The following is a 25,185-nucleotide window of genomic DNA, read 5'->3' on the forward strand; positions in this document are numbered from 1 at the left end:
TTATTTGTTTATTTAGTTATCAGTCTATTTACGTCAATTCATTGGTATTATCTATATGATAATAATAATATTACTATTATTATTACTGTTATTATTATTATTGTTATAAGGTCCATCTGTTGTTTATCTTTATATTTCAAGTTTTAGACTATTCAGTTGATTATTTTATTGCCTTTATTTAGTGAAAAAAACATTTCGAAAAGAACAAAAGAATGACCATTGATTATTTTATATTTGTGCGTGTATATTTACACTGTTATAATTATGTCAGTAGATGGCAATAGTTAGACAAAAATAAATTTAATTTTAGGATAGTTTACATTGTAAAATAGTGTCGTGTAGATACCTATTCAAAAACTAAGAAAATCTAGACATTTGTCTCGTTCTTGTATGGAATTGATTCCTCATTACAGATCTATTCAACAACTGAAGTCAGAATTGTCAGTGCATCCTCTTCCCCCTATGTTGTAGTAATATCACCAATTTATTTTAAGGCAACAAACCCATATACAACCATGATCCATTGAACACCCACATTGAGGAAAATATAGTGGATAGTTAAGAAATTGATGGATGAATGGTTTAACATCTGGTGAAATCGACATTAAAGTGTAAGTTCTATGGCAATAAACTTAAATCATGTTTCCCTTTTGCCTAAAAACGCTCTAGATTTTGTGGAACTATAGTTCATTGTCCCACTTAAAGTAGACTAAATGAATGATTATATTTAAACAAATCAGTTCAAAGTTATATCCTAGCTAGGAAATCTGAAACTTCGTTACTGATGAAGGCAACCTAAGGTTTATCGTGAAATGTTACCGTTACAACTGCTGATAATGGTAGATTTTTTACTGATTTTTGAACATGCTTTCTAAGTTAGTTGATTTTCACAAATTAAGCCCTTTTGACTACTTAAATTTTAAAAGTAGCAAAAATAATCGAACGAAAAGTATTGATAATGCCACAAGAACATTTTATCACAATTTGGTATACTATTGGAATACATTTCGAAAAATCTAGTAACAAATTAATTTGTTAAGCTGTTTACATTTACGAAGCATAAGTGCCAAACTATAAAAGAGTCTTAATAAATAAAGTTGTGATCGCATAGTTCAAAATATATGTATAAATATGTCAGATAATTCTGGTAAACTTCGTCCTCTAGATTCATTACCAGGAATTAATCAAAGGAACTAATTGTTTTAAAATCAATAATCCTAAAAATATTTGGCTAGTTTGTATGCTACTAGAGTACCTAGGTATATTGAAATAAACCTGTTAGCATTTCAGCTCAATAATATAATAATGCAGAAATGGGTGTCTGCTCAGTTGTCAATATGTTAAGGGTTCACGCGCAATGAAAGTCCAGAGTTCGACTTTCAGGAGCGTGGTAGTGAATGCACACTATTGAGAAGTCTCATACTCGAAAAAAAATGCCGTCTAGTTTTTCCAGGTTTTCACTGGTGGTCTAACTAAGATTAATTTGTGATATCTACTCTCTGAAATTACACGATTTAATGGAAATCTCTTGGAACATTTTGAGGAAAAATGATTTTCGGTAGAAGTTGCGACAGTTTTGCCGAATACTATGCTACACATATAGGTATAATATACATAAATAGTCCTTTTTTGAGTAAAACAAGTTAAGATAAATGCTTACGTAAAATGGCTTCTTACTGTTTCATTAAGTAAGCATGATCAGTTTATTTTGATGTGTTCTAACATTCGTCATATATTTACCCTTATTAGTATGGTTCGCCTACACTAACCAATCAAGATATTTCATAGATCTCTTTAGTTTCTTCCTTACAATCACAAAAAGGAAAAAAATGACTTATTTAATAAGAATGAACAAATTCATTGTACCACAATTCATTATTAATCAACTTTTATATTTTGCTTAATGAACTGGGACTATTACCTTATCAGTGATCACCGAGCCTAAAGGCCAACTGATTACGAATGGTCTGTGATTGAACAAAATATATCAATCCCAAAAATAATGACAAAGTTATTACGAAAGAAAATTAATGTGTTAATATACTAAATAGCAATTATAAACACAAGAAAAACATATTGGACTTTACCTAAATTGTTAGAAATGGGCATGTTCGAGTTTCTTTTGGTCTTGTAATCTATAATTATAAGTAGTTAGTAATCTCAACTATAGTTGCTATAATCCAAGCTATGTATCCAGATAAAGCATGTAATGAAGATATCACTGTGATCTGTAAACATGAACAGCAGATATATTGAACTTCTGTTATCATAACAGCGAATAATTGAGAACAAGAAGCATATGTGTGCAGCAGTGTATTTATGAGTGATAGTCAATGTTTCAGGCTATGGAGAGTTCACAAACGGAACGGGAGGTCAAAAGTCATGCTTTTTGAACACCAATTTTACAGTCAATAATGGTAATTGTATAAATTATGAAAATTGAAGAAATGCAAATAGTCGCAAAAACTAATTACAAAATAATTCTATTTTAATTATCTTTACAAGTCACATACGGGCCTTTTTGAATAGTTCTGAGTGTAATACTTTTTTAACTCTTATAGCCATAAATACAATGATGAAACTTCTTGGAGTAAGTTGTACTACTTAATACATTGGTTGTTTAATGAAAAAAACACTTTACTGATTTCACACTCTAGGGATTAAACGTTATACTGTTTAGTCTTCTGACTAGGTCCTACTCCCTATAGTTTAATTAGTGAGATTTCATGCCAAATAATCTCTACTTCAATTCAGGTCAAGCATTAAACCTTATCTATGTAATGATTATTTCCAGATCATCAACTACACTGTCAATAATCTATCCAATTTACCAATTTTTATATTCATGCAAATTCAAACAGTGATATAAATCAACTCTGAAAACCAACTTCTTGTTAGAAACAATATTGATTGGGTAATCGCTTCTTAAATTTATTTGGTTTTCATATATATATATATATATATATATATATATATATATATATATATATATATATATATATATAATGAAATTTATAGATCTGAAGAATGTTACCACATATAATGTGATTTTTGCCAACATCCGGAAGTGCAATATTGTTATGAAGATTCACATGCTTATAACCATTTCCTCTGAGAAATGTTCTTTATTTGCTACTCACATTGCAAAAACAGCTTGTTTTCACATAGTTTGTCCAATAAATATGCATGTTAAGCTTCTGTTTCCTATTATAAATATCTTCTTAAAAGATAAACAGTCAATCTTGTTTTGATTGTAGAGGTTCTCAGGGTTTTAGGTGGTTCACCAAATTTATGCGATAGCGATGGATGACGTGCTTTGGCTTCACGTTTATCATTCATTGTTTTTGGCTTGCTATTCAACCATCCCCTTATTCATTAAAATTATCTCCCTACTATTTCATTTTGTTTCCGAAATCCTATATGACTATGTAGAGGCAATACTGAAAAAATATGGAGAATATAAGGTGTGAAGTGACAAGCTGGTTGATGATATGCGATAGATGAAATAGCACAAACAGGTCCATGCTGTTTGACGAATCGTTCTTAGTCGATTTCACGCTTTGGTATTTCTTTTTTATTTCTCTATACTGCTGTCAAATCTGTTGATCTGAACCGATTTTATGTATGCCATGAGGCTAAAAGTACTGCGTTAATGAGTTGTAAGGGCTACTAATTATCTCAGACAGCTATGAGTATTAAATAGAATAATACTTAAAACAATGGTCAAACATTTGATTTTAATGAACAGACACGTCCAAGGAAACTAGTGTTTGAATGAACCAACACAACATAATAGCATATTTTGAGAGGTATTTCAGATGGCTTGCGGTTGTAAATGGACCATTAAATACTGAATAGAAAAATTAGCATATTTGAACTTAATTATTGGTTATCTACCAAGACAGTATTTTGTTGAGATAATGTAGGACTATGTGTACCAAATAACACTTTTAAGAAAAACAATATTTGCAGAATACGATGGATTTATTGTATTTGATCATTTTTTCGTCAGTCGGTTGTAAATTTATTAAATTAGGTTCATTCGATAAATTGACGTGGGATATTCGCGGGAATACGTTCTCCTCATGGATCAAGAAATTTTGTGATCCGACAAAATTGCCGTAAAAATTAAGGTTTTGAAGGGTATGGTGGTCGGTATTCAATATAATCCTTAAACTTCGTATACTGTTCGTCCTGATAACCGTCGCTAGATAACGCCCCGATGGTGTATTAATCAGAAAGCGAATAAGAAGTGTTGATTAAATTTATTATTGCACCACGCACAGATCCATCAAAATTATAAGTACGCTAAGCAAGCATAAAAGAGTAGTGCCGAAAATCAAGCAGGTAAGCGAGTGAGTGTGCAGGTCGAATGAGCGAGCGAGTGTGAACAGGATTAAGATGTACATATTATATTTACATAGTGAAATGAATGAATCATCGAATCGATTGAGCGACTAACAGTTCGGCTGGCAGAATGAATGAATATATGCGTAGGCAGAAATCAATGCTCAAGCATACATATTCATACAAGTGTAACAATAACAAAGGTACAATGGTATAGATAAGCTGTTATTGCATGAACGACTCTGTCCGTTAAATAAGTTAACAAAAGGGCTTAACCATGTTGAATGTGAACAAACTCGGTTGCACGTGAGCTGCCATAAAGGTGTTTCCGTAATTCACTGAAGTGATAGTCACAAAATATAGTGACATAATATGATGGTAAATTTATTCACAACATGGTTGTGAAGAGAGAAGTAAAGGAACAACGAAAAACAACGGGTATTTTTTAGGACATCTCAATTGATTCGATCTATGTAATGTACTAACATGTAGTGTTGTGCCTGTTTTATTCCATGAATCATAAGCTTTGTCTAGCGTATAAGTTAGTGTCATGTTTTTTATTCTATCCAAAAACTTCAGTAATATAAACGTGACCTCTGTTTCCCTTTATTACTTTCTCTCCAATCTCCTAGTTTGTATGATTGTATTTTTCATATTTCTTGTGAGTTGTGGCCTTACTGGTCATATACTTATGCACGTGCCTTTTGAGTTAATTTAAATCAGGAACAAATCGTATAACAGTCCCAGCTAGATCATCTCTCTGCTTGAAAACTAATCAGTTCAACGGCAAAGAAGTTTTCTACTTCCTGACTTTAAAGCCACTCAGTCCCAAATCAAACTCACATGTTGGGGATCTCAGGGTTGTACTAACGCAAACTATAACGTCAGGGCTGTAATGTAGATAAAGAAAAACCTTGCTCTCCCTGTATATTTAACACAGACTAGCGGACAAGTAAATCTAGAAGGTAACAAATATAAGAAAGCAAAATAGAAAACCGAGTTGAAATCATTGAACAGAAGTCATAATTCTATATAAAAAGAGAATTCACTTCCTAATAAGGTTCTTTTTAAATTGTCTAGACAAATATTGGTTGGTTCCAGACTCTTGCTGAGCACAGAGACCACAGAATTTCAATACAGTAAAGTTGTACAGCTTGTTGACTGCATCGAATACTAATATTGTATCTACCATGTGTTCCATGTCCAACAGGTGGAGCGAGCTTGAACTATAAAGACTAGCATATCCTCTGACAGGTTTTTTGGAATATGCTCATAAAAAATCGTAGATGTCAGCCTTCCTGTACATTCAATGCATTTGTTTTCCACGTATATGTTAATGAATAAATATAATAGGTGATAACAGGCAGGCACTTGTCTACGTTGGTTTGTTTTACTGCGCTTCTTGTTATGCAAACTGTTACTAATTTTGATGCAGAATATTTTCTGTTCGGAGATGCTTTAATTCTTTAGTCAATCTTATTCGTAATTGAATCACTATTGAAAATCAGTCGGATGAACATACGTTCCTTATCAGCTAATTTCCTTGAATGGTGGGCACTACCATTTCTGTCTATCAATGAACTATAGTAATCACCATGTTTGAGACAGGTCCATTTCTACACATTCTTCTTAGAGTTTGTCTATCGAACACAAAGTTTTGGCCCTAACGGAAAGCGACTTCACTAACATATTCCTAAAATCATTTTACGCTAACATTTTGAATAAATTCAACAAATCGGTGAAATGCAATGAGTTCATTGTATCCTGTATTGTTATTTTCGTTTATTTACATTTGTATGTGAACCAACTGCATGAAATAACACATTTCTTTCAGATGACAATTTATAGTGTTCAAACATCACACAGTTATTAACGACAATGTAATTTTTCGGGTAAAACTTTTGCAAATCTGTAAAGCTCATTTCATAACACCTTTGACTTAGTTACAACATCGAAAAGAACTCTTCAAAACCAGAACCATACTAACATACCAGCAACTCGCATCTATTTCAACAATTCACAGGTAGCACAATTAGATAAATGGAAAACAATTAATATACGAATCACAGTTTCAACAAAATAATAATCAAAATGGATAGGAATAAGAGTGAGATGCTCAATATATAGGTGTATTATTAACAGGGTCAATAATAGTGTAAAAATACAAAGTTTAAAGACAAGGACAGATCAAAATCTGTCATTCAAGAGTTCATTGACTCTTTTTTTTCTTCTACTGCAAAACAATTGTTTTAGGGGGGGGAGAGAAAGAGAGAAAAATATCGACAACAAAATTTGTACAAAGAATAATTCACTTTTCCATTAAATATAAATGGGAAGTAATAATAAATTTGAATAATTCATTGAGAAGTAAATAATTCATGTTAACAGTAATGAGAAAAAAAATCAACGTGTAATCTAATGGAAAATAAGTATACATTGCCACATTAATCAAGAAACATCTAAATGATCATGATATTAATGAGTAGTACAATGTGGTAGCTTATACAGTAAAAGATAACAACAAGCAGTAACCAATAATAGGACAATCGACAATGGGAATAAGTCAAGATAAGGTGACAAACTTGGTAAAAATAAAAAAAGAAGAGAAATATTACAGGGTTGAATAGACGGGATAATTTATACCTTATTTCATTGTCTGTTATCCTTGGCTGAGGACAACTTTTTTTCGATATACACAGAGGCATTTAATGGATGGTGGGAAATAAACGTCAAATAAACTTTATGAAAATAAAGATGGTTGGAAAAACCTAGGCATAATGTTGAAGAGTGTGTATGATGTGTGTGTGTGTGTGTTTGTGTATGTTGGTTAGATTCGCCAGTTTTCTTTACTCTAACAATATTCGAAAAGAGTAAATAACAGAATTCCCGTGTTTTACTTAACAAAATGGGCACTCAAAAAATAATAATAATAAAACGCTAAAAACACACTAACAACTGAAATAATCGTTTTTGAGAATTCACTGTACATAAAACTTTGAATGACAAAAATAAACCGAAGATGATAATGAACTAGTCAAAATACACGATTAAAATCATTTAGCCAATTATTCAACAAAATTAAAATAACAACTATGACGACAACAACATTTGAATCTGAAATATTGCAGTGTAGACAAATCCTTCTTGATGCGTGTGTGTGTGTGTAGAGGGGGGTTGTGTTGATCCATTTGCATTATCGATTCATTCACTCATCATGACATGCTGACTTCATGGAATTCGGTGATTGATTACCACCAGTAACGTTTGTGCCTAAAAGAAAATAACGATATCAAAAAATACACAACAGATAATTGAAGCTCAGTAATGTACAATACAAAATTATAACACATAAAAATTCTCTTTCCATTAGTTTTAAAATTTAGATTTAAGTCAAGTGTTAAACACAAATGATGCTTTCTCTAGTACGTTTATTATAACCAATAAATGCATAGATAGATATATAACTGAATGACAATGATCATATATTTAATGATAGTCATGTAATGAAAAACTAACTGTTCAAATCTTGGAAATACATATAAGAGTTTGCATTCAGTTGGTTAGTCAGCTACAACGTAGGACCAGGTACATATATGTATCGGTTCAAGTTGCCACACCTCATAAGCACAAGAAGATGAACACCAAATTCATAGAAGTGGTCACTTCAATGGTGGTAATATATAAAAGAAAGATTGTATATAAGGATATATTACAGGAAGAAAGAATTAGTTCGTAGAAAGAAAGATATGAAATAATTTTAGTCTCATAGTTTAAGGGGAGACAAAGAGTGTATAACACCTATGCCATTGTGATCGATTCTGAGCCATGTCAAACACCGTCTACAACCATTGGTTACGATAGTCACGCAGACTCCAACCAAGTAGTCTGCATCTACCAACATGGCTAAGACTAGAAGTTAGTGACTTCAAGCACTGATGCCACATTTTGGTTTGGCCGCCCTTAACTTTCTTTCAACTGTCTCCAACACTAGTCAGCATTGAGCGTCGTGTTAATCGGTGTTCAGGCATACGTAAAACGCGACTTGACTTTATAAATGAAATTGGAATTTTAAAAAGTATTAAAATTTAAATATTACGTCAAACTCTGCTCTGTAACAACTGGATGATACAACTTTATTGTTCTCTTATCGCATACCCCAAAAGTACAATAATAGCTACAAAAAGTATATATTTAGAGAAGACTGAAAACGAACAAACTAACACAAGACATCAGTTCAGAAAGACAATGATTGTCGGTACCACTAATTTCTCGTTACGGTTTGAGAGAAAAGAATGTAATTTATGGTTGTGGATCTCAAGTAATACAGCTCAAACTCGATAACGGTAGAGAAGATGCATTCAATCGTTACCTTTCGTTTAATACTATATTGATACGAAATATGGAAATTTCGATCTATATAAATTCATAGCATGTTCTATGCTGTGTGTGTACCAACGTAGTCATTCATAAGCATAGTCAATCATTTGAGTTGATGAATATTTATCATCTGGAAATTTCTGTCAAATATTGGAAATTATTTAACAAAAATATGATCAGATTTTATAAATAATTAATAACATAAAATAGTGCGATAACCTTGTACACATATGCACACATACAATTGGAAACTCACTTTCATCTTTTATACCACCAGCAACAACTGATGCGAATGTATTGACTTTACCAGTTGTAACAACGCCTGGATTACTGCCACTGGATAAATTGACAGTTGTAGCAACAGACGCTGGTAATGCATAAACACCTGGTTGTTGAGGCCCGCCAGTTCGAATACAATTGACATTTTTAGATGTATTACCATCTCCGGTAGAAATATTAACATTACTATTAGTAACATTAGATGTTGGGAGAGAGTTTGAATCGTACGGTGAATTAGGATTCATTGCTACAGATGATATACTAGTTGGTTGATTATTTGTTGAAAGTGGAGATAGTAATCTAGAATAATGGAAGGATATAAATAACAAAAATTAACTGGTGACTAATCCTTTCCTATCCAAACTGACAAAGTAACCGACAGAATCCTATTAGAACTGATAACTAAGCAAGCATAACACTGGTTACTACTCAGTAATCAATCAATGTAAATATGTCAAAACCACAGGAGGTTAGACAGCCTGAATAGATGAGTGGTAACGTTTCAAACTATGAAGCTAGGTGACGTAGGTTAAAATCCCACAGAGAACTTCAGTTCCCCTGACGGTCGGATTTACACAGTATTAATGAATGTCAACTAGTACGAGACCTAGATCCATGGTATCCTGACGACCATCTTCAACCGCTCAACAACATAATAACTTGGTGTATTTACACACCAATTAGATGTTTATGTACTTCGCTTAGAACCGCGCTGTTTATCTGAAGGCTGTTGAAACTATTCAGCTGTTCAAGCAAATGTAAATAGGTGACATGCAATTCGAGCCTATGGCTAAAGATTAAGTGTTGCAATCAAAAGGTTACTTCTTCGATAACATAATAGACCGGGAAGTAGCAAGCGGATATTTCTCAAAATTGAAAAAGACTGAATTAATCTGACATAAAATCAAGTTAAACTGATTCTCATTACTGAACAATTTTATACTCTATCCATATGTGCAAAGAGTAGACAGTGTTTCGTATGAATTCACAGAATTTCATTTCAATAGATCTTTTTTATTCCATTTCATATGGAGTTGGATGGAACAAATACCAGTTGATTAATTAATCGGTTAGTCTAGTACAGATCAGTATCAGCCAGTCATTAGTAGATCGTTTATTTCAAAATTAATAGATTTATCGAGCTGAATTTCAACCCACTGTTAAACTCATCGAAATTCGCCAGCACTCTTGACAATATCAACCTTCTCAATGTAGATTTATTCTAAATACATAAAGCAACAACCTAATCTGGACACATTGATACAACCAGGCACAACAAATGTTTAAATCTATGAGTAAGAACTTTAAAAAATGCTCCAGAAGATTTAGTCATCATTTAACAAAACGCATAGCAAAACCGTACATATTTAAAAATAAATATATTTCAGAAGAAAGAACCAACTATCCTAATGGATTATCGCTTTCAGTTTCCTCTTTTTTGGATGCAAAAGAATTCAACCTGTTTTAATGATTAAACAGAAAGTAAGTCAACAACTAAACGCTATCATTTTTAACCCATCTCTTTTCAGACTACTTTCATAAAGCTATAGAAATCTTGTTGATGAATGTGTCTATTCCATTGTAGTCATGTAGTTGATTAATTAATGAACTTCAGTGTTACCTCATTTGTGACAGATAAAGTTTGTGTGTGACTGCATCTACTTGAAACAGAGTAACAAACAACTTAAGGTAACTTTAAAATGGCTAACAGCAATTTGGACGAACAGCTATAGTTTAATGATAAGAAACCACTTTAGTTCTAACTATTTAGTGGTAGTTTCAGAATTCGATTAACCTATTTTTTCTTTTTGAACGGCTGGTTAGTATTATTACTCTTAACACAAAAAATGAATAGTTTAAAGGTGCATCTATCTGTGAATCTGTATGTTAAGTTATATACTTGATGTAATTTTAAATAAAGTTAGTGAAGAAAGAAATGTCTCAAGTATCAGCATCATCATCGTCGATATGATTAGAAATTTACCTTTGAGTTCTTATTAAAACACCTTCACCACCATTGACTGGATCAATAGAGAAAATATGCACAAGACCGTCTAGGCCAGCGACAATTAATCGTGGTTGATTCTGATAGCTAAAAATGTGTTTTTAATGAAACAACACAATTAATAACAATGAAATATGAGAAACATGCAGTTAAAAAAAGAGTACGTATACAGAAACCATTATGATCAAGTGCAAAGAGTCATTATTAAGTAATTTTAGATAGACACATATGTATGAAGATTATTGATGTGTAATTGATCAACTCATATTCATTGTATGCTTCAAATAATATTTATTTAATAATAAGTCACAAGCGAACTGATCAAATGTTTAATACTCTACAGAGAAAATAGTTTAGTATATATATTCGCGCGCATATAGCTTGCACTTACAAGCCCTATCCTCTAGCTCACACTTGTTGTGAAGCTTTTGTATCAATATAGGATGAACGATCAATCGGAATCTAGAAAACAACTTCAATAGATTCAATAATTATGCAAAATTCGTTTACCCATTTTAATATTAATGTTTGTTTCCCATACAGTATTAAAGGTGTTTTCTGATAGGCTGAAACTTGCCTCAGTTGTTTTTAGTTCGTCCTTATACCATACTCTTCTTGTGGCACACTGATCTGACTCCAGTTTGATCGAATGATAGTGCTAAAGAAATATAGATGGCGTCAACCGTCGTATATATTTATCAGCTTAATTCGCGTCAGAGAAGAACGGAATAATTCGAATATGAGAATGAATTTCGGATACGCATGTTTCATACATTCGTTAATCCAGACAGACAACCAGAGAAACGAGTGGAAAAAGCAGGCCGGAGAAGGAAAGTGTGCCAACTCACTTTTGATCAAGCGTGACTCAATATTTATAGCCAAACAAAAAATAAGCTAAAGACATGTGATGAGTAGGGTAAGCAATACATACACAAAATTCAAGGTTATGAGCTAATAATTGACAAGGTCAATATATGGCTCGAGATGAATAAATAAGTTGGTCTGTCCGAAAGCTAGAATAACCCATGTGGACTTGACATAGCAACAAACACTACATAATTATCTAACTTGCCATATTCGTGTTCTTAATATTGGTGAGTGATTTCTGTGGCCAACATCAGCATGTGATGAGAAAGCATCTTCAAATTATCCATATTAATATTATACATGGTAAACACCAAATAACCACGTAAATTATATGCGCCAACCCCAACTGGATGTAGCTAAGTTCGACAGTCGGGTTCAAAGTAGGGAAAAACAAACATGGTCGTAAATATTAAACCGAAACTATGTTTCTTCAAGTTACTCCTGTTGGTTACTAATGTTCAATCATAGATTATTTTGAACCAGTATTCAAGCACGACGGGACCACTGTGTGAGTAACGGTCAGATTAGATGTAGGGTAATACCTAGATTGGTTGCTTACAATCTGAATCTTGATCGCCTGAGATGATAGAAAATGTGTTATGCATACCCACCATGCACCGCCTACCTCGATACAGACTCCTGGTTGGCATAGAAGCAGGTTAAAACGCTAAGGATAGCTAAACTAAGACGTAACATTAGTTCATTAGGTCGAGGTCAGTCAATCTGAGCCATGTCAGGAGTTGCAGATCTTATTGAAGAGTAGATATATTCATTTCTTATTATACAGGACCCAGTATTTATCACATTTATAACTCTAAGTAAAAGATAAACATAATGAATAGAAATGAAGATTTAGAAAAGCCCAAAATATTGATCTGTTATCTCATACTTAACATTTCATATTAACATATTTCAACCGTTTATCGGATGACTGGAAAACAAAGGAAAATCTATCAAACAGTCAATAACCATCAAAGGTAACAATTTATGGAATAAGTCAAAATATATTTATAACTTACTAAACAAGAGCAGCCACTTTCCTTTGCCCAGGTGACAACTGCATTAAACTACCTTGAGGAATTGAAGTTGTCGAACCAGCATAATTAAGATTAACCAACTCTCCGGTTGGAGTCATGGTTACAGGACTACCACTGCCTGGTGGACGAAATGGGCTATTAACTGATGCACATGATATTCGAGCATATGCAAACGCACGATCCTGAGCAAATATTTCGGAAACTTGATGTGGTAGGTAAGCAGAATATGTTTTTAGAGTACTTCCCATCCATCCCATTAAACCTTGACTCCAACTGGCCATAGTAGCTGCCGCTGCACCAGTTGTAGTATTAGTATTATCTAAACCAGCAGTATTTATATCTATACATCCCGGGTAATTTGTGCCAATATCATCAGCTGAAGGCGGATCACAATCATCTATAATACATCCAGCAACTTGACTAGCTCCAGAACTAGAAGACGTAGTACGTTGTCTAGTATAGTGATCAGTTTGAACTTCAGGTGTCTTTTCAGAACTACAAAACCAAAGGAAGACGTAGTTGCGTCAGTCTATAAAAATTCTTCAGGGGTTCATTGCGGTTAGTTACTCAATTTGAAAAAAGTGCAAAACGACATAAATAAGTAAGAAGTCAGGATGCGGCTTCTTCTGATTAAGACTGGAACAAGATCAGGAATGACATTTACATTACTTCACAACCATACAGTGAAAGAATAAGTTCAATGAAGGTCTGAGAAACGACACGTAATAATGAAATGTAAATTATGGAATGTAACTGAGCGTTGGCAATGATTACCAGAAATAAAACAATATCCCTGATGACAGATACTAGTTACCAACAGCAAAATCACTAAAACAGCGTAGACGAATAATAAATAATTACCCTGAGGCTTTTTCTACCCTATTTCAACTGTAAGCAGCATTCAGGCACTCTTTAAGTGAGCGTGTATACTAAGCGAACTGAAAAACACCGCCAATACATACCTGTTAAGATGGAATGTTTATGGAAATCATTCAATCTGAAGTAGAAGGACTACCTACAACATGAATCTTCAAGTATCACGGAGACCAAAATATCGTGCCTATCTATATTTTATTTTGCAGTTTAGAGTTGTGGAGATGGTTGAATTTTATTTAAATCATGAGTCGATCAATGTCAGACCATCATTGAAAACCTGGAAGCACTGGACCGCCGTTTCGTCCTGGTATGGGACTCCCCGGTAGTGCACATTCACGACCCCGCGCATGGGACTCGGACCCAGAACCTTCGTTTTCGCGCGTGGACGCTTAACTTCTAGACCGCTGAGCCGGCATCCAACGGTGTTAATGTCTAACTTCAACCAATCAACGATGTCGCGCGACCATCTTCCATCGGCTTTTACTAAGAATATAAAGACATCTTAGTTTTTAATTTGCTGAAAAAAATGCTTGGTAGGTTTTCAACATTAGTGAGAGCTGGGTGTAGGACGATAATCAAGGCACTAGAGTCAATAATCTAGGTGGGTTATGGAAGCACCTAAGATTCTAGTCTAACTTTACATTATACATATATCATCTGTGAAGTATGATACAAGCTAACTTGGTTCAGTTACATGGTCTCCTCAGAATTTATATAATGTGTATGATTTAAAAATGTGTGCAATTTAAATTAGCTATGCATCATTTCTTTGCATTCAAATATATATTTACAAGACCATGACTTATTTTCGGATATGAGCATACGATAATTACTTTTTTTGAGGAAGAGAACACTATCTGAAGTCATTTGCAGTTTAAATACTACAGCTTAAGCATGTAAAATAACAATCCTGGTGTTTTACATTCTAGGAGGCCATTCGTAATCACCAGTATAAGTATTTCGAGTTAGGTGGCTCTAATTAGGGTGGATAAAACATCCTTTTGAGTTATTCTGCTAAAATTATTTAACAAACCCATAATTACGAATAAGAGCGACATTGATTACAATGACACAATGACAGAAATTAGTTGTGAATTAACATAAACTCAGTATGATTTACGAATACAAATGTGATGTCTTCTTTGAGGCGTTGTGTTAGCTGAGATAAAATGTACGAAACTGGGTGGTGATCAAAATAAGTCAAGGTATTGGACTGCTGATCTGAGTATGGTTCAATACATTAACGTTTTAAGGAATATTCTGTGTTCTGCATGCCTATCCGTTCATTAATGTCTTATCATTTAATAATATGTAGATCATAAAAAGTATGACAGTTAATTGTATGTAGATAGTAGGTACAATAACCGGACTAGCATTATGTAAAGAATGCGCAAGATATCGCACAATATTAAGGGTGTTAAATTACAAGTTACTACTACTGATAATAATTACTAGTGACATGTATATAAACCAATAAGAGATACTACTACACTACACTTGCATATCCTTTGATGAAAAATAAACAAACAACGAATTCACATTTATGCATATGATATGCAATAAAAATGCTTTTGATATATGTTATAAGTGCAGAGCGGAGTGAAAAGCACAGTGGATGATTTAAATCACTTACGAACGACTTTCCAATTTGAATATATGCACTGTTTCTGTATGACTAGCGGCAACAAGATATTGACTATTCATACTGAATGATAGAGAGCAGATAGATACACAGCTGAAAGGGAGAAATAACAGTTGAAATACATTTTGTTTTTTCAACACTTAAATATCTTCAGGATACTTTCAAGAATGTAATTGAGTCAATCAAATCTTCAGAAGCCAGGAAAGTGTTGCAAATGCTTCAATCAATCAGAATTCTTTATAGAGATTCAAGAGAATTCTGAAAGAAACGATGCATAATGTTTCCATTATCCTGATTCGATAATTACCAGTTTTACTACCGATTTAAACGTGATTTCCAGAAGCTTTCAGAAGCTTAAGATCCTATACATGAACTAGGCTTGGTAAAAAGGCTTTTTTACACTTAACGCATTTCGCCTTGTGTTCGGGATTGAAATGCAGAAGATTCTGGAGGTAAAGTCAAGCAACAAGTGTTCAAGTACAAGACCATATTGAATTGATTTATACAGAGGAAACTCTGTTGATGAAATTAGAATAATTGAAAAATTCACTCATATGCCACAAATATTGAATTTGCAATGTAAATAAATACATGTGATCCACAGTATTCAACTACATAGGTATCCTTAATTTACTCGAGTACCTTAGCTTATAGACAATACAATTAAAACAAATGAAGGTTGTCTTTAATCTTCACTCATCAGTCGAAGAAATAAATCAGAGTTCAATAAAAGATATTAAGAATTATATGGACATTTATATAGGGGTTACTAAAAAGGATTCTGAAGGACAGTGAATAAATGAGCAAATAGTGGAAATTCGTGATTTGCTAAAAAAAGTATTAGATTAAATCGAAGTTAGGATCCTTTACTAAGACAGAATGTTAAGTGTACACATTGCTCTAGAATATAATCTGTTCAAAGTATAAACGAAGCAAAAAAGTTTAGAAAAAAACCCATCAAGTAATAAATTACCCGTGATAAGAAAAATGAAGGTTAAAGCGGAAAGGGTGAGTACATAATACCAAGGAGTCTCATACTAGAATGAAGTAGCTGTCCAGACCTCTTTGGCTTTTAATAATACTCCAACTGAGATTAGTTTATAGCGAATACTATCTACAAATAAAACCAATCACCACGAAACTTCTTCAAAGAAATCATTTTTGACTGACAATAAACTGAGCTTTGTGAAGAGATTTATAACGTTTGAAGTTGCTTACCGTAAAAGATTAACGTTAATCAGAAAACGATTGAACATTTGGCAGTACTAAATAGCTATTTCCTCTTGGTATGAGACCCCTTAACAGCAGGTATCAATGGCCTCCTCCCCATATGAGAGTGATACTGGAACTCCCAGGTTTTGTGTGTTGTGAACGATATCATCTTCCGTTAGTCAAACGAAATCCAAAATAATGAATATTTTACTTACCGAGTAAGTCCACGACGAAATTCAATCACTTTTTCTCCTTGTGGAATAGAAAACACTCGTATTACAGTGCCTTTTTCTGATGCGGTCGCTAATAAATTAGCTCTCGCATTAAATGTAAGACATGCTAGTAGACCATCATGGGCAGCGATAGATGTAACATTCTAAAGTGCAAAAAACATTCAAAGCAAACAAGAGAATTGAGTCATTTAGAAATAACAAAAAAGACTATCTGCGAATTTGTACTTTGAACCAGTCTCCATAATGTGTACAATATTAAGTAATCACTGTATGCCACCTAGTGACTAATTCGGAGATAGATCCTTGAAATTCAAGAGAGAACACCCGTGACTAGTGGAGTTTGATTACGTCATCACGAGTGATACAGATATCATCCGTAATATTGGATGAGGAAGGATTTATAGCACAGAATCACGTAAGCTGGGAATGTGAACAACTAGTAGCACAACTTCCAAAGACCATTAGTTCGACTCCATGAATAAAACCACAGAAAAAGCTGGAAAAAAATATCTGAGAAAAGTATATGTTGGTTAGATTGATTGTCACCAGGAGATAAGGATTAGCGGTAAGCTTTCAGAACATACTCTTGTGCATTGATGAATGAAACACTTTAAAGAACAGTTGAATTGATCCTGAGTCACAACCATCTAGTTCACACTCGTTTATTTATAACTTGAATGGGACATAGAATCTAGGTCTCTATTATATCATGGGGTAATGATGGAAAATTCAAACTATTGGATTTTGAAATGAAAGCTTATGTAGAGCGTTTTCACTCCGCAAAGTGAGAGGGATATCAAACAATGTTAAGTACAATAAAACTATTATTTATTTATCAACAAACTGAAATGACATTAATTATTGATCAACTTAAGCCGTATTGATTCCATAGTCTGTCCAGTGGCAAACAATCAATTAATTTTCATAGGCAAGAAACAGTTTGAAGAGATCAAATGACTGACATTACCATGAAATCCACGTGAATCATATGACCAAGAAAATAATACATGAGTTGATATATATATATATATATATATATATATATATATATATATATATATTTGGCACCTATGTCAACCAACAAAGAGTATCAAGGTAGGTGGTGGTTACGAAAGTGAATATTTGACCAAGATCATGTTATTGAGTTAAGGGAATGAACAAATGAATCACATTTAATCGTGTTCAAAAATTTGGGCAGCGATAATCTTTTCAATGCAAATACACGTATTTAGTTTATGTTGATTCACTACTCATCTGCGATCAACGTACAGAAGGATCCAAATGATTATTGTGCTTATTTACCAGTCGAATGGATAATACAGAGCGATCAAAATCACAACAGGATATTTTTACTAATTGAAGGATATTCTATCTATAATAGATGTGGTCAATATAATTTTTTGGATAATTACAAAACTTGTCACCACTAGTATTTTGATGCAAAAATTTTAAATAATTTGTGAATATTAAAATAATAACACATTCAAACATGGTATGTCACCTCCTCAACACATCTATGTCGATTGAGAGGAGAGTGAATTTGTATCAAACAAGTTTAAACATATTACTGAAACCGTATACAACAAAACACAATTTCGGAAATAACAGTTACCTAATCATACGGATAAAATGTATTTCTCTTCAGTATGAATCAATAAGACTCGTGATTAGACAAGTCAATAAATAATAAGAAACAGTATGCTCTATATTATAGGTCAATAACTTAAAGAGTTTGCAAAATTTTTAGTTATATGTTCAACGTGTTTTGGTCTCTGAGCTTGATGTTTTCGTTGTGAAGCCTTCATTGTCCTACTGAAAAACATTATCACCATATAATTTACCAAAGACGAGTTAGACATAAGAAGGGTTCATTACATACTAATTATACATAAAATTGCTTCATTTCAGCTTCAACTTCACCCGTTGTTGTTGCAACACACATGATCAAAGCAAAAAAAAGCATTACACAACTATCATTCACATCGTTCGGTAAAATATTTATATTGCTACATAAATACAATGTATTTTCCTTGTTCAGTAAATAACTTTCATTCAGCGAGTATAAAAAAGAAAAGCATATACCTAATAACTCATCTGTTTACTTATTTCATGTTATCAATTACTTATCGAAATGGTAAATATATATCTCATGTATTTAGTTAAGAGAAAAATTAACTAATTAGTCAACAACTTCACAAGGTACCTGAATATGAGCCACATATTAGGTGTGAGGAGTAATGATTGACTTAATCAAAGTAGGTGGGGCGGAATTTGAACCTCAGACTTAGCAATTGGAAGTTGGATATCTTAAACACTAAGCCATTATTTATTTTGATAATATTTCGGTCGACTAGGCGTAAATATTTACTCCATTCCATTAATAAAACTAATCAATATATCGACTATCTTTAGGACATACAGTATAACTTTCATATTTTAATGAATGTGAAAGTATAAAGTAGACGCTAGGGCAATTTTTAAGTCAATGTTAATTTGATTGTTAGGATATAAAGGACAGATAATCGTGTGAATCGTTATTCCATAAACAATACGGACAGTTCATAGTTACTTTATAAAAAAGGTTTCCACTAATCAGGCTTTAGAAATATGTAATTAGTCTTGATTTGAACATCGCGTCGCATCACGAATAGTTGCAAGTTCGAAGTGTAAACCATCAAATGTCAATTCAGTAGTTTAAAAGTAACATGCTCGCTGAGAAGATTAAGTTATATCCCTGGGGTAATTGCAGATGTGGGCAATGCTGAGGAGTCTCAAACTAGAAAAAAAAACAATCATCAGGCGTTCCCTGGTTTCCTAACGGTTTCTCAGATGATAAAAACTATCTCTAAGGCTGAGTTAAGTGTATGACCGAAAAATGGGCGATTTGATAATCCTTGGAGTTTAAAATAAAAATATTAATAACTCCAACATACTTGGAAACCTAATGCATCGAAAATGAAAACAGTTCCAACACGATGAGAGCCAGGATAGGCTAAATAGCAATTGCTTTCATTGGCCGATAAAGCAATAACACCATTTCGGTTAGGTGGAGTTTCTTCAACTTTGTGCAATAATTGCATATCACGCATATTATGAATAAATATTCCATCTTCTACACAAACTACTAAACGCTGTGAAAGGATAAAATGCGAAAATGGAAACAAGAATATATTAACTAATGACCAGTAGGCAAAGCATATAAATACATACTCTTTTCAAATTCAGTGTTTAGTATATTCTATTTGTACAAATACTTTTGCTTTATTAAGTCATCACATTCAATATTCCGAGTCATATGATTTGTGATTTAAAGATTTTAAGAAGCATAAAAAGCACAAACTTTAAGTAAAAACATGCTTTCACCTATTAGAGGGATTTGATATGTAGTAAATAAACCCTGAAAATGAGATACTAGTCATGTGATTCACTTAACTCGGACATCCTTCAACATAGCGTACTAATAGGCTGCTCTGCGATCCGATATACAACTCATTGGGTTTTTCAGCCAGTAACACTGACTTGGTTCTAATTACAGGCCTGTAAGTGTAACAAACTTGTTTTCGACATACAAGGTAAAACGTAACATGACGACACTTTTGAGATAATACGTTTTCGGAAAAAAAATGAATAGAGTGGTGACTCTGTGGTAACTTACAGACTCAGCATTCGGCCATTTTATAAAGAACACAGAAGTGATATATTTTGTCAATTATGGAATACAAGGGTCCGACCAAAAGATATTGTAACCACTGTGTATATATGAAGATCCTGAATTCGATTTCACATAGGGCTATAGAGGTGAACTGATTAGTTGTCTATCACGGACGATTACGGCCGTGAAGTACATATATATTGGTTATCGATGGCCTTTTCTAACTGTAAACAGTTAATGACGATGAGAACCACATTCAAACTGAACCATTATCAACTGAATTCATAATCTTACACAAACCGGCTATTCCTATCCAGTAAAGCACATATGAGGAACTTAGTAACACTCACCTTAACAAAAAAAAACAAGTAATGGAAACAATTGTTCAATTCACCAAGCTACAATATACTAAGTGTTAATTATTTTAAAGCACAAAAGGTACATTTACATTTACAATTCAACTCATCTTTACAACATACCTGATGATTCATTTTAACAGCTAATATAGTCAAAGTATAACGATAGTGGCATATCAATGTGTTTATTCTGGAATGTGCAACTAGTAGCCTGCGCATATCGTTCTGTGAGACCAATGTAACTAAGCTTCGATTAAATAATCTTCCAACAATACACATAGGATCACCGGCTATTTGTGTAAATGAAATTTTTTTTAGTAAGAAGCACAAATTACTAGAAGAAAATGTCTCAGTCACCTGATCACCAACAGTTGACAGGAGGCTGTATCCTGTTTTTGTCCCAACTTGAATAGATCTATGGTAAAAAAAACACATATACACGTATATACATTGAAGTAAGTTTGATTGATAACAGCTATCACCTCTTGAGTGTAAATTAAGCAAGGTAGCCTTTCAAGTGGGCCACAGGTCCCATATCTTGTGATTATTCCATCGGTCCTAGTGGAATTCTCATTCTTTTCTAAGCTATGATTAAGTAATTTGTGACTAAGGATCATATGTCCCGTCATCTTACTATCAACTGACTTAAGTTTAAGGTCGAACGCAGAAGAAAAACCGATGACTGATAAAGTTTAGCTGTTTAAGAAAATAGAGTAAAATTATACCGATAAACAAAAATACGTGAATACGTGAAATAAAAAGCAATTAAGACAACGTGAGACCAAACAGACCCAACTATCGCTTATTTAGTATTAGATAAATCCAACTTAACAAAGTTTGTATGCTAGAGTCTGAGCGAAACGCATAATTTGTGTTAACAATGCTACTCAAATATTTAAACTCCGATGGGTGTTGATAAAGTTATAGAATTATATTCTGGATGATATATATCGTGGTTTCGTTTGCAGCTTTAAGTAGACAGTAGTTTCGATTTTGCGATATTTATTGAAATTAACCAGTATCCGGCTCAGTCTACTACTGGTAGTGACGGGATGTTACAACTCTAACAATAGATGATAAATAATGGAGAGAAAATGAATGAGGAACAGCCAAAAACGGTAGTTGTATGCGAATAGCATTGTGATTAATAATTATGATACAACAGAAAAAAATTACTTCAAATAATAGGATCATGTAATGTTAACTAGGAAGCGGTTTTGTGATGAGTCAAATATGATACAGTAGATGTAGAACTGGAAACATTGAGCTGTATAAAGTAAGGAAAGATAAAGATTGCCGAATTATGACGTCGAAACATGTTTGTTTTGTGACACTTACTATGTAAGTCAAAATAAATAAACCATTTCTATAACCGAATAGTCTCTAGAGGCTGATAAGCTAAACTTTTTTCTATGATAAAGAACAAAATCACAGCAAACGACGTATCACAGGTCACGGTATTCGCTTACTTTGGGTTTGTTAGCACGACAGAAACCAACATTTATTGAAAATTGTAGTGCTATGTTGTGTAAAAAGTTAAGATAAACATGCATTTGGTTTGGAAATGCTGGATGAATGCGTAAAACCCCCTCACTAGGCAATTTTTATTTTTTACGTTGATTACTTGATAAAAACGTTAGTATTATAAGCAGAGGAAGTTTGAAGTCCCTATGAAGATTTAAAATTAAGAACTTTTGATATGTGAAATAAGAGCTTTCTGGATAATATTACAAATGAGAAAGTGCTAAGAAAGCTATGAGTAATTGTTAAGCACAAAACTAAGTAGGAGTATTTATCTAGAAAATAACTACTTATCCATAGAGGGTATAATCTATTCTGTCACACTTGTCCTAAATAGTGAAGGTTTAAGTCGAGCAACTTACATCGAAATACGACTTGGTAACCAAGTAAAACCTCATATACTCAGCTTTACCTAGAATATTTCCTGTGAAAGCTAATGGTATCTTATGGTTACAGAACTGTTGTTATCATAGGAGATGACACCAGTATGTATCGACGTTAGTTTCAGAAGTCCATGAAGATTTTAAACTTTCTATATAATGACTGAAAGTACAATACTAAAACTGTTTAAGCTAGACTAGATTCATGCCCCCAAATGCCCTGGTACGGCCGAGAGTGGGGAGAGTCCGCTCTCCCTCTCGAAATGCTCTCACATGGCCACGCGTATATAGCCTCTGCCAGGGAAGTCCTACTCACTGCCTTCTCGTGGCGGGGGTATTGTTTACAAAAATGAGAGGACGAAAAGCGAATGTCCGGCGCTTTAACCGGATTCCAAACCAATGGTGTACATGGGCTCCAGTATCCTACAGGAACAAATGGCGTATGAACCAATTGTTGGTCACCGGCTTCCATGGGACTGCATCTCCTTACGATGCTCCACTGCATTGTGGATCAGACCTTCAGGTCGAAGGCTCGGGAAGTGGCCCCCTAAGAAAACCATCTGCTTCGGTTTAGGCAACCGGGCAGTATCACAGCCCTCACACATATCGAATGAGATTTGTGTGGCGCATATGTATTTGGTGCCTCCTTGTACCAATATCTATGTGTTAAAATAAAAATAATAAGATTCATGAAGCGAATAACCGCCACATATCCGAATTATCGTTCTACAACATATATACCTGTATGCTGAACCGAAATGCTAAAACTACATGAATATTATATAGGATGATGTGGCTCTAAATAACCATGGGAATTTACGAAGTTGCATCTCACCCATATATGAATTGATTGACATTTACTAAAACTTGTTAGTCAAGTCCAAGTTTATGTACTCAACTTTTAAATGCAGTTTTTTAAGGGCTAGCTCGTTGAAAAGGTATAAGGAATACACTATGAACGTGGAGCTAGATATCAGTTCTATGACCTCCTTTGCATAGGCCTTGAGGTTATTAAAAACACGATTGAAGTTTTTCGCCAGTTAATTCGATAAGTACTTATTCATAAATTCTTAATCCTATCTCTTCAACTCTAATGTGTTTTTGAGGATTTTATAAAGAAATCGAGGATGCATAAATTGATTTGTAACTACGTGAAAAAAACCGAGAGGAGATAAATGTATTGTATACGTACGTATAATCTTGGTTAAAATCGATAAACAAGATTGGGGAATTATCATCATGACGGTTACAAGCGACATTCATAATCTATTGTGAATCAAGGAAGATGATCAGCTGACAAAGAGAGGCCCGCCAAACAATTTAAACCGTTAGCACAAGGTCAACTTACTGGATAATGTAACACAATAGAAATATCACTTAAACAGCTTCTATGTCCTTTCAGTATATTTTTACTCACACAACTGTTTAATATTCGTTACTATCAGTTATCCGCATTGTTTAAAAGTGAACCTTTCTTGTTTACTAAGTTATCTGTTTCCTATTCTTCCAAATCTTCTCACATATGCTGCTTTTAGCACTCCTTCAGAACATAATTTATCTTCAGGTTAGACGCGAACCTATACATACTTGCGTTTCTTCTAAAACTACAAAAGTAAGCTTCAGGACTAAGAATGCACCTGAAGATGCCACAGGTATTCGGAGTTTGACAACGCTTTGAGCAGTAACACCTAATGTGAGTCGTACCCACTAAGTGAGACCAAAAGACAGAAGCGAGGAGGTTCGAAGATATATTTAATAGGCTATCAATATATCGAGGATCGTCTGATCTAATCTGGCTAGCGATTGCGGGGGCTGTTGAGCATGGCGTTCCCACTCGTGATCTGGTGCGGATGCATGACCGAGTGCCTTCAGCTAGGTGAGTCCATTAAAACTAATGTGGCCAGCATCCAATGTCGAAAACTTACAGAGCTATTTATTTTGGGGATTTATTTACCGCTACACACATATAAACTGCTTTCCCGTAGATAAGGCATGAAATAAAGCAGGAATTTTCCCATAATTATGTTACACTATTTGACGGTCACATCACAACAAATCTACAAGATTTTGTGTGAATTTCACATCACTGTCCACAGGGACTCGTTGCATCATGACAATCAGCAATATGATGTTCGGCACTTAGGAAGGACATATTCCGGCTGTGAATAGAGCGATACATTTAACGTGGAATAGTTTGGGTTACGCAATGCCCATTAAGTGAATGGATGTTTCCGCGTTCACAATTCTTGACCTTCTCTTAGCGTTACACGGTTGAAAATGAACCTTCTCAGTAATTATATGACCTAACACTCCTCTGGAACATCTGAGTCACTAATGATTACGCAGGACGACGTCGCTCGCTCTACATGTGTTGTCGATGGCATATTTTGGGAGGACTAAA

General features: G+C 33.8%; 1 protein-coding gene across 1 annotated transcript; it reads right to left on the bottom strand.

Annotated features, from left to right (window-relative positions):
- Positions 1-5,970: 5,970 nt before the first annotated feature.
- WIPI2 (WD repeat domain phosphoinositide-interacting protein 2) lies at positions 5,971-24,142 on the bottom strand. Its single transcript, XM_051217558.1, has 10 exons — positions 23,977-24,142; positions 21,219-21,298; positions 21,007-21,173; positions 19,809-20,006; positions 16,858-17,018; positions 15,422-15,523; positions 12,895-13,407; positions 10,988-11,095; positions 8,981-9,303; positions 5,971-7,617 (listed from the first exon to the last, which is right to left on the bottom strand). The coding sequence occupies exons 1-10, from the start codon at positions 24,045-24,047 to the stop codon at positions 7,553-7,555; spliced, it is 1,788 nt and encodes a 595-aa protein (XP_051064974.1). The 5' UTR covers positions 24,048-24,142; the 3' UTR covers positions 5,971-7,552.
- Between the last annotated feature and the right edge of the window lie 1,043 nt (positions 24,143-25,185).

Source organism: Schistosoma haematobium, chromosome 5 (assembly GCF_000699445.3).
Source record: "Schistosoma haematobium chromosome 5, whole genome shotgun sequence".
NCBI lineage: Eukaryota > Metazoa > Platyhelminthes > Trematoda > Strigeidida > Schistosomatidae > Schistosoma > Schistosoma haematobium.